General features: G+C 40.8%; 1 protein-coding gene across 14 annotated transcripts in view; it reads left to right on the forward strand.

The window, feature by feature from the left end:
- The window catches only part of enox2 (ecto-NOX disulfide-thiol exchanger 2), a 248762-nt gene that overhangs the window by 219060 nt on the left and 17534 nt on the right, over positions 1 to 12168 (forward strand). For all 14 annotated transcript variants that reach the window (XM_047819522.1, XM_047819519.1, XM_027165137.2 and 11 more), the window contains 2 exons: positions 1709 to 1899; positions 7757 to 7897. In XM_047819522.1, coding sequence (XP_047675478.1) covers positions 1709 to 1899; positions 7757 to 7897 — 332 coding nt within the window. The remainder of the gene's footprint in view (positions 1 to 1708; positions 1900 to 7756; positions 7898 to 12168) is intronic.

Here is a 12168-nt window from a genome sequence, read left to right on the forward strand (position 1 = left end):
GTTTTTGTGGCTTGAAAGTGATATTCGTGTGTTGACATTTAAAGTCTTCTGTTTTCTAACTCACTTTTAAGCTAACCGCTCCACAGCCCCTCAGCTCGGCTAAGGCAGGTACGTTCCTGACCCAAAGCAAAGCCTTCAGCGTCCTTTAAGCAGATCTGTAAACATACTCTAATCATTTCAGGCTGCTTAATCACCATTAAGCAGCGTTTCTTACCGAGCGACTCAAAACAACCGACTCACTTCTTTTATTCTGAACAAATAAAAAGAAACAAGGCATGATTTTAAAAGTGAGGCGACGAGTCACCATGTTATTGCCTGTAAAATGTCCTAATGTTAATAGAATAGAACACCGCCTAACAAAAGCATTATATACCAGACTCGCTCATTTTCTTTTACTGGCCTCGTAAAGAGAGGAATTAGGAAATAAAATGTTATGTGTGAGAGCCGTACACCTGAGCAAACGTCCGCAAAAGGCCGCGAGGAGACGGAACATTTAGGTTCTGTCAGCTAGGTGCTTATTTGTTCCAGATTCCTTTTTTTTTTTGGTCAAGATTTCAAATTTTTATTAATCTATCTCTCTCTTTCTCTCTCGCATTTTCATCTTTCTCTCTTTCTCTCTTTTTCATCACTCTCGCTCATTATCATCTCTATCTCGTTTTCATCTTTCTCTCTTTTTCTCTTTTTCATCCTTCTCTCGTTCTCTCATTCCATCATCTTGTCTCTGTCTCTCACGTTCTCTCATTTTTATCTCTCTCTCATTTTTATCCTCTTCTCTTTCTCATCATCTCTATCTCATTTTCATCCTCCTCTCTTTCTCTCATTTTCATCACTCTCGCTCATTATCATCTCTATCTCGTTTTCATCTTTCTCTCTTTTTCTCTTTTTCATCCTTCTCTCGTTCTCTCATTCCATCATCCTGTCTCTGTCTCTCACTTTCTCTCATTTTTATCTCTCTCTCATTTTTATCCTCTTCTCATTTTCATCACTCTCTCTCATTATCATCACTATCTCGTTTTCATCTTTCTCTCTTTTTCTCATTTTCATCCTTCTCTCTGTCTCTGTATCTCACTTCCTCTCATTTTTATCTCTCTCATTTTCATCCTGCTCTCTCTCTCTCATCATTTCTATCTCATTTTCATCCTGCTCTCTTTCTCTCATTTTCATCACACTCTCATTTTCAACTTTCTCTTTTTCTTATTTTCATCTCTCTCTCATTATCATCTCTATCTTATTTTCATCCTGCTCTCTTTCTCGTCATTTCTATCTCATTTTCATCCTCCTCTCTTTCTCTCATTTTCATCACTCTCACTCATTATCATCTCTATCTCGTTTTCATCTTTCTCTCTTTTTCTCATTTTCATCCTTCTCTCGTTCTCTCATTCCATCGCCCTCTCTCTGTCTCTGTCTCTCACTTTCTCTCATTTTTATCTCTCTCTCATTTTTATCCTCTTCTCTTTCTCATCATCTCTACCTCATTTTCCTCCTCCTCTCTCTCTCATCATCTCTACCTCATTTTCCTCCTCCTCTCTCTCTCATCATTGCTATCTCATTTTCATCCTCCTCTCTTTCTCTCATTTTCATCACACTCTCTCATTTTCAACTCTCTCTTTTTCTTATTTTCATCTCTCTCGAATTTCTCTCATTTTCGTCTTTCTCCATTTCGCTCATTTTCATCGTTCTCTCTTTCTCCTCTCGCTCCCTCTCTCAGGACCACTGGCACAGGTGGAGGCCCTGAGGGAGGAGAACGACAGTCTGCGCTGTCAGCTGGATGCCTACAGAAATGAGGTGGAGCTGCTGAAGCAGGAACAGAGTAAAGCTCATCCTCAGCACAGTGAGGAAGACACGACACGCCAACAACAACTCAGTTTCCTACAACAAGCGCTGCAGGGCATGCAAAAGGTGCAACCATACACACACACACACACACACACACACACACACACACACACACACACACACACACACACACACACACACAACATGCTTTATTCATTAAAACCATAATAAAAGTCTGCAAGGCCAGACCTGGATCTGTCACATGAACAAACTTAAGACATCAGAATCCAGTCACACAGATGTCTTTATTCAATAAGATCAAGATGTTAGTCATTACAGACTTGTGTCTAATGTTTACTCGAGTTTACTTCTCAGTGTACAAAATGCCAGGTGGAGATTATTCTCATGAAACTCTTTTTTTATTATAGACTTCTAACTTCACAAAAAAAATCCTGTTTCTTTTCACTTTTTTTGCTGAAATCTTGTACTTTAAAATGTTTACTTTGGACTTTATGAAATCTGAACTAGCTCCAAATTAAATGAAGCTCGACTTCCCCTCATATTATGATGGCACGTTTTTAGGCGCCCAAGCAGCGAAAATGCACGAGCACCCTGTGCTTCTTATTATCGCTCTTTTTCATCTTCTTCCTCTAATTCTAGCTAGTTTGTCTTAGAGCTGTCTAATAAAAGGTTGTGAAACTTGCCACAATGATAGGGGACGGTCTAAGGTACATTGTGACCAAAGTTGTGCCAAGTGCTGCCAACACACTAGTGAAACCACTGGGTCAAACTTTGTGTGTTGGAAGGTGTGTCCAAGATTGAAACCCTCGGCTTCCCTGGTCCCCTGGGTCGAGATGAGTTCACACACCATCCATTTCTGATGTTTTTCCTCAACTCCTCCTACACATTTTGTCTGATTGTCACCAAATTTGTCACATATCATCTTCAGAATAAATCAATAGAATTGAAAATACTCCAAATGGTCTCCCTTTAATGGATCGACGAATCCGACAGAGCAGCTGCCAATCAGGAAGTGAGGTTGTATCTCATGAACATCTTTGCACAGTGACACCAAACCACAAGTCACCCATGAATCCCTTTACCTAAAGTTGTAGCTATGCGTTCCTGGGATTGCTTAAGCAACAACTGTAGCGTGTCTGTGAATGTGCAGCTCACTTGGTGCGGCTCATTTGGTGCAGCTCACTTGGTGCAGCTCACTTGGTGCAGCTCATTTGGTGCAGCTCATTTGGTGCAGCTCACTTGGTGCAGCTCACTTGGTGAGGCTCATTTGGTGCGGCTCATTTGGTGCGGCTCATTTGGTGCAGCTCACTTGGTGCAGCTCACTTGGTGCAGCTCATTTGGTGCAGCTCATTTGGTGCAGCTCATTTGGTGCGGCTCACTTGGTGCAGCTCACTTGGTGCAGCTCACTTGGTGCAGCTCACTTGGTGCAGCTCATTTGGTGCAGCTCATTTGGTGCAGCTCACTTGGTGCAGCTCATTTGGTGCAGCTCACTTGGTGCAGCTCACTTGGTGCAGCTCACTTGGTGCAGCTCATTTGGTGCAGCTCATTTGGTGCAGCTCATTTGGTGCAGCTCACTTGGTGCAGCTCATTTGGTGCAGCTCATTTGGTGCAGCTCATTTGGTGCAGCTCACTTGGTGCAGCTCATTTGGTGCAGCTTATATGAAGCCTGGCCTCAGATGCTGGAACATCACCTTATCTCTTATGCAGTCTGATTGTTTACATGACATGTAAAATTACATACAGTTCCCTAAAGACACGGCTGTAGAAAATGTCATTTTACATAGAGATTTTTCCCTATTACATAAAGAATAAAGAATGTGACACGAACCGTATCTGAGTTTACCTCTGGAACACCATGACGATGCTGAGATGAGGTTATGAATGAGTTTAAAAAAAATCTCTTGAAGACAGAATTGTATTAAGACCCTGTCTCAAATGGCTCCTTAAACCAATTCCTTCTCCGAGTCTACAATTAGTTGATGTCATTAAAATAATTAGAATGTAATTCAAATAATTCAAATAATTTACCACAATGTGGTGCATCGTTCGAAAATCGAAACTTTTCCATTCAGAGACGAACGTCGCTCTTCATTCTGCCAGTCTATTTACCCAAACACTCCACAGATCACACTGACAAACTGAAATCATGTGTCGGATATCGGCCGAGTACTCATTAGGTCCTTAGATACATTAGGTTATCGGTGATGCTCGGTTTAATCAAGTGTTTGACTGCCTTGGTCTATACTTTAAGTAACCCTAATGCTGTATAAAGACAAGTTTAATTAATAAGGACAAACACCTCAGATGAAGATCATAGTACCCATCTGTAGTGATTTGTCCTCGCTCATATTTGATATGAGTCGTGAGTCCTGGATGGCTGCCGAAATCCCACATGAACGGCACGTAGCCCCGCTCTCAGGAGAAGAGCTCTGAAACCCTAAATTAGAAACGGGAGACACTGGAGCCTGGAGGACATGCAGAAATGAAAACCATGTGGTTGCCAGTGCACCATTCAGACTTCACCAGATACGTGTTAATTAGCCAAGTGCTGTAGGGTTTTATACACAGCCATGTACTTAACTCAAATAACCACAAAAATGTGTTGATTTTTTCCTAGTAAACATAACCTGCAATGTGCTTCACGAGCTTCAAGAGACACTTCTTGGAGAAGAACGAAGCTTTTGCTGAACACGAGCATTCCAGTGGTTACTTTTATTGATTTAGGCAGACGCTTTTATCCAAAATGACATGTGTTTGCTGTGAGCAGGTGAAGGTTAAAGACTTTGCTCAAGGGCCTAGCTTGGCAGTGCCAGGATTTGAACTCGCATCAACCTTTTAGAGACTAGCAGGGCAGAGATCTAACACTGTGCTGTGACTCACTTCAGCTCGTTCTCACCTTTGAACAGACAAGACGTTCTGAGCAGAATATAACAAGACTCGGGATGCGTTATCCATGTTGCACAGTTCACACGGAAACAGCAATCTGAATACATTGATTTGTATTTCGCAAAAAAAGAAATGTATAAAAAAAAAATCTCTGCATGTGCAGCTCACTAGGTTTTGATTAAAATGTATGCAAAGTTTGGTTCCCACCACCCAGGCGGCTCTCTAATCAAACTCCTGCGGGATTAACTCAGGCCTCCAGCTGCTTCCGTCTTCATTTCCATGATTCAGCGAGCGGAGTTGCTCTGAATTACGAAGCGGCACAGGACGACCTGTTTTCTGTAAAAATGCACATCTTTTGCACAAAATCTGAGCTTATATTCTGTGTACACCTTCCCAGTTGTGTGTGTATGTGAATATGGATAGAAACCTGATGCTAGTTTTGTAGGAATTAGCTGTCGAGGATTTCTAACAAGCACTAACTTGCTGTGTCACTGTCCTCCATGTCATCAGTATCATTCAGGAGTGTGAAGGGAGCTCACTGCTGCTTGTGTAGCTCCATGATCTCTTAATATTAAATCACTGTCACATGAGTGAGGCTTTCCCTCCACTCTGCATTTAACACACAGACCTTCATATGATTTATTCATGAACACCACCACACCACCAGCAGCAGGTACGAGACATCAACACAACACATGAGACACAAAGACATGAAGCTAAAAGGTGACCTTATTCAAGTGCTCAATACAGTACAAGAGGCTTTGATCACATGGCTGCAGGATGGTAATTGCACTACCATTTCTGACCGTCTTGTTTCCATAGTGCGCCCGAGGCACCGGAGGAACAAAATACACATCATACAGAGCCCTCTTCCTGTTCCCAAGACCTCATGTCAAGCTGTTTCACTGTTTCTCAAAGGATCGCTCTGATTACGATACGCTAACAAATACCGAAACAACGCCAGGAAAAAACTCCCCCAACATAGATCAAGCAGCATCCTGCTCATTTTCTCGTAAGATGTCAGGGTTGTTTTTTGTTTGTTTTTGCAGCTTGTATGACATTTGTAGAATCTGGGTGCTAGCGACTGAGGTGAATTTATTTAGTCTTACCAGAGATTTGCCAGAGAAACAGATAGCGTTTCTTAATTATGTTTGCTTGTGCTCATGTTCAGCATCAAATGTCTGTCATGTCACAGCCCATGCAATGATCAAAATGACTTTTGATGAGTTTTAAGAATTTATAGTGTTACGGAAGTATTTCTGTTTTAATCAAGCCTACCTGGGACAATGTGTTCAATAAAAAAAAATGTTTTTTTTTCTACACAAATATTGTAATATATGTAAATGTTAATATCAAAACCATTTCTGCTCCCTAAAAACACAAGTGCTTGTTCAGAAACATCTAAAATTTGAAGATGTTCTCCTCAAACACTAAAATTCTCTGTTATGAAATCTACAAAATCTCTGAAACACCAGCGTAGTGGTAAACAGAGTTCACCGATGATGGTAAAGAATATATTTATGTCTATAACCCGAGCCTGTGTGAGGAGAGAAGACTAGTCTGTCTGGTCTGAGCCCAATGAATTGTGTTTGGTAGTTGTTTTTTTTATTTTGATTGACAGTTCACTACAGATCTTTGCTCTGACTAGTTGAGTGTTGGTGGTCCATGTGCCACATAGATGATTCAATTCAATTCGAGTTTATTTGTATAGCGCTTTTTACAATGGGCTTTGTCTCAAAGCAGCTTTACAGAACATAAACATAGAGCAGAAGGTAAACATAAGGAGAAATATAGAGAGTTAATATAGTAAAAAATTCAAGATATATATATAGTTCAGTATGTATGTATGTATGTATTTGTATGTATGTATGTATGTGTATTTATCCCCAATGAGCAACTCTGAGGTGACTCAGGCAGCAGTGGCAAGGAAAAACTCCCTTAAATTGGTAAGGAAGAAACCTTGAGAGGAACCGGACTCAAAGGGGAACCCATCCTCATATGGGTGACACTAGAGGGTGTGATTATAAATATACAGTCAACAAATGTTGAATTGGTGTAAAGATCACCTGGAGTTCAGATCTCCTCTTGGTATCATAGAGTCCAACTGGAGCTGGTAAATCTGTAGATGTCTCAGGATTCTCATAGAGTCGGCCTCATCTCAGTGGAGGTCCAAAATCTTCATCGCACGGAAGACCATCGGAGCTGTGGTACAATCGAGTCTGGATGCCTCGGGATGAGTAGAAAGAGAAAAGCAGTGTAGAGGAATTAACATATCTGCTGTTCATAAAAATGTGCAAGTCTGATGTAATGGTGCATAATTTTATGGGATGTATTATGTGTGTGTACGCCTGACTAAAGAGAGGAGTTTTTAATCTGCTTTTGAACTGGGAAAGTGTGTCTGAGCCCCGAACACTAACAGGAAGACCAAAGTTCCAAAGTTTGGGAGCTAAATAAGAAAACGCTCTACCACCTTTAGTAGACTTATATTCTCGGAACTACCAGAAGTCCTGATTGTTTATGATGTCAGAGAGATGAGAAGGTTAACTGTAAATAGATATTTTATTGACGGCCGGCAAAATAAGAGAACCTTTGAGACCGACAAATATTGAAAAATCACTGACTGCACTCATAAATCAATGATGTTAAAATCATTAAAAAATATGGGGGGGTTTAATGTGCTCTGGCAACATAAATTGGAACTGGTTTGTTATCACAGTGTAAACAAGATGCAAATTAAGATCTACTTTAGTGTAAAGCAAGACTAATTCAGGAAGAACTGTAATGCGGGATTGTTGTTGCATTGTACACAAGTCCAGACCAAAATAAACGATGTTAAGGATACAGAGAATATCTGGATTATCTCAGCAGAGTTTGTGTGATTCTGAACGTCTTCCTGTTCCTGTGACCCAGTTAACGAGATGTTGAATTATTATGAAACGGATTTGGTTGTGTGGGATGTTGGAGTTCAGCATATATGGTGTGTGTGTGCGCATGCGTGCGTGCGTGTGTGTGCCTGTGCGCGTGTGTGTGTTTGTATGTGTGTCTAAAATGTCATTTCTTCTGGTTTCTGCAGCAACTGCTGAAGATCCGTGATGAGCTAAAACAGAGGGAGATGGAGCTGGAGAAAAGCACAGAGGACAAACAGCATCTGGAGAGTCAAATCCAAAGCCTTAAAGACAGAATTCAAGCCTTCCCCACATCACACACCCTGCCTGTGAGTGACACATACACATACGCACAGGGTATATGACACACCTTTCTCTGACTCACACAAAACCTCTAGGGGAAGCTGTGTTCCTGTTTTAGGTTTAAACTGCGGTGGAAATCTATCCGTTCTCGTGTGTGTGTGTGTGTGTGTGTGTGTGTGTGTGTGTGTGTGTGTGTGTGTGTGTGTGTGTGTGCGTGTGTACGTGTGTGTGTTTAGGTAATTATGGGAAATTGTGTCTCGACTCAATAGACAGATTTCAGACAGAGCAGCAACACTGTCCTTATAAACAAAGTTGAGGAAGATTATTTGTGAATTAGCTTTAGAAATCACATCTGGCTGCTTGTAATAAAATGAAGGTCACTCTGCAGTTTTTTTACTTTTTTTTTTTGGCCAAATAGATTTCCAGCCAGCTGTTTCCCACACGTTCCTCAGCTATGTGTCTGTTTTTTATTTTTTGACCACTTAAACTCAGAGACTAAAATGACTAATTTGACTGATTCGTCTGTGCCACAGCAACAGGATGACCCCCGTGACCCCGTCCAGTAGCTGTAATAGGTTCTGAGAGAGCATCAAGATTTTCTGCATTAATGAGAACAAATGACACCTCTGCAGCACACAGCTCTCGCCAAACACCATCATTCACTGCCAGACGCTTTCAATTAGCTGTGTTTCCACACACACACTGCTCTCATCAGGGACACGACAATGATGGGACGGTGTTTATTGAGCAGGGTCTGCGGGTCAACGAGATATTGAACCGAATGGCGACTCGAATATAGCTGAAGCTAATGTCGGAATTGCGCTATTGGCTTGTTATCGTGTAGAGACAGGTTTGCTGAAGTCTGTTTCTTTAGCAGCGTGAAGCCGTGCGGTTTGCATTAAGTTCTGATTTCTCACGTCACTCAGTCTAATCAGTTTTTAACCTCCCGCCTGGTTGATGGCAGATAAAGCAGAGCTGCCAGAGTGACAGGAGCTGTTGTAACGGCGATGCGTCTGATCAGATGAATTCGGTCGAAGGATCAGTGGCAGGTACTGAGTGGGAGAGGAAAAGCTGCACACACTTAATACTCAGATGAATCAGGTTCATTATTATAGCCAGAGGAAATAATTTACTGCTTGTTTTTCCCTGTAGCTCTGTATGTGTATGTGTGTGTGTGTATATATACAGTTGAGGCCAAAATTATTAGCCCCCTTATGAAATTAGACAAAACTCTTGATTTCTCCATGGAAATGACCATTAACAACAAGTGGTTTATAGTGTATTTCTTTCCAAAATAACAAAGACAAAATGTCCACTAAGTTTGATTAGGATATTTAATTGAAATTGTGAGTTGAAACAAGAAAGGGCAAAAATGAAATGTCCAAAATTATTAGCCCCCTGGTCATTAATAGTCAATAGTGTACCCTTTCTGAGCCACAACTGACAACAACCTCTTAGAGTAGTTCTGTACTAGGTTGGCACAGGTCTCCTGAGTGATTTTAGCCTATTCTTTCATTGCAAATTGCTCCAGCTGGTCCAAATTGCGTGGTTTCCGAGCATGGACATTCACTTTGAGCACTCGCCAGATTCTCAATAGGATGGAGGTCTGGTCTCTGTGTGGACTACTCCAGGACCCTTGGTTTTGGTATCCTTCAGGAACTGTTGGACCAATTACGATGTATGCATTGGATCATTGTCTTGTTGAAAGGCCCAGCGACAACCTAAGGCTAGACTACGAGCAGATTTCTGCATATTATCCCTCAAAATGTCAACATAATTTTCTTTTTTAATGATGCCATGCACCCGATCAAGGCTCCCTGTGCCTGAAGCTGCAAAACAGCCCCACAGCATGATGCTCCCACCACCATGTTTAACTGTGGAACTGTGTTCTTAGGGTTGAAGGCCTCACCCTTTCTTCGCCAAACATAAGCAACATCCATGTGCCCAAACAGTTCCAGTTTAGTCTCATCAGACCAAAGCATAGATTCCCAAAACTCATCTTTATCTTTCATATGTTCACTGGCAAACCTCAGTCTGGCTGTGATGTGCCGCTTTTTGAGTAAAGCGGTTCTTCTGGTACGATGGCCCTGAAGCCCACCACAATGAAGAGCCCTCACAACTGTATTCCTTGACACATCAACTCCAGAAGAGGCCAGGTCAGCAACAATCATCTTGGCAGATATCTGGGGCATCTTGCTGACATCTCTGACTATTTTCCTCTCCAGAGTTCTTGAAATCTTGTGCTTACGACCACACCCCGGTTTGTTTCTTACAGAATTTGTCTACTTGTACTTGGCAATGATGCAACGTACAGCGGTTTTAGACGCTGTATAGCCTTCCTGGTTATCATGAGCCTCCATTATCTTCTTTCTGAGCTCAAGACTGATTTCCTTTGTCTTCCTGTGTTTGGCATGGTGAGTAAAAGTAGTCTCGCCCAATAATGTGATCAAGTGCCCTGCTCCTTGGAGTCCTTTTATGCTGATTGAATGGCCAGGTGTTGTTAGGAAGCCAATTGACTGCAGAGGTGTATTTTGAAAGCTGATTGATTAATTAAGGTGTGTTTTGAAAGCGAAAATTCACATGGGGCTAATATTTTTGACCACCCCATTTTCACTATATTTGATATAAAGCAAGCCTAAAAATGTATTTTATATTCCAAAATGTACCAAAAGCTTCTAAATAGCACTGGTGAATGTTTGATTATATCAAGTTTTATCAATGCTGCAAACATTGGAACGATCTTTAGGAAAATGTTGCAAAATTCCTGGGGGGCTAATAATTTTGGCCTCAACTGTGTATATATATATATATATATATATATATATATATATATATATATATATATATATATATATATATATATATACACACACACGGACAAACACACACTGTTCACAATTGATATATTATCAATGACAATATAGTGATATGGATCCGAGCACTATTCCTTTATTCATTCGTTCATCTTCAATTCTTCGCAAATTTATTCATTCACTCATTCATTCATTCATTCATTCATTTACTTACTTACTTACTCTCACTCACTCACTCACTCACTCACTCACTCACTCTCATGCAGCACCCTACACACACATTCCTTTATTCATTTGTTCATCTTCAATTCTTCACTAATTTATTCATTCATTCATTCATTCATTCATTTACTTACTCACTCACTCACTTACTCACTCACTTACCTACTTACTTATTTACTTACTGGAGGATAGTACAATTGAAGCCCGACTTCACCCTACACAGGGTATCACAACAAACTTCACACTTAGGGCAATTCAGGAAACCAGAGAGAACATGTGAGACTGCACACAGAGCTCAGGATCAAAGCAGAACCTTGTGCCAGCCAGTGATATCACACCATGAGTTATATAAGGAATAAATCAGTGAGAGGTCAACACTTAAAATCTTACACACTGCTGCATTTATCATTCTGCTTTAAACTTTAACAACTGTTGTACAGAGCTCGCTAGAAACAATGCTCTGTCTTGGAACAGACAGATTTTCCTAACATCTTACTGTATATCATGTCCTTTCATACATTTCGGAAGGGAAAGGTGGTTCAGGAAGAATGTACATATGTACATACATAGTCAGTGACGAGTCATTGCTGTGGTCCTGCACAGTGTGCTGTTGGTGGAAAAACAAGCGGCTAAAGACAATCCTGGGTTATAATGTTTAATGTTTCTCACTGCTCATACTTAACAATTACTCCTGGCTCTTCATTATCTGACGTTTTACGCTGTACATTAATAAACCCTGGATTAACCTTCATGAACCGCCATGATTTGGATAAATACAGCGTGCAACCGATTTATATAATGGCTTTTAAAACTAAGTTCATGTGTTCTGTGATCTATCAGGTATTGTTATTTTTCTTAGCTTTCTTTATTTGTTGGTTTGTTTGTTTGTTTGTTTATTAAGTTAGTCGTGTGTTTGACCAGCCGGGCGTTAATATTGCTGCAGCAGTGGCTCACATGGTTATGTCTCTGGGTTCTTGTTCGGAGGATCAGTGTTCAAGCCCCAGCAGTGCCACTGTTGGGCCCTTGAGCAAGGCCCTTAACCCACTCTGCTCCAGGGTGCTGTATTATGCCATGATTGGGATATGTAAAGAAAGAACTATTCAGCTTTCACCTATTTTTCAGTGTCACATATTTCCCCCTTTGCTATGACACACACACTCCTGAATGCAAATTCAATTTATTTGTATAGCGCTTTAAACAATTCACATTGTCTCAAAGCAGCTTTACAGATGTATAGAAACAGAAGAGGAAAAAAAATTATA

Source organism: Tachysurus fulvidraco, chromosome 10 (assembly GCF_022655615.1).
Source record: "Tachysurus fulvidraco isolate hzauxx_2018 chromosome 10, HZAU_PFXX_2.0, whole genome shotgun sequence".
In the NCBI taxonomy this organism is placed as follows: domain Eukaryota; kingdom Metazoa; phylum Chordata; class Actinopteri; order Siluriformes; family Bagridae; genus Tachysurus; species Tachysurus fulvidraco.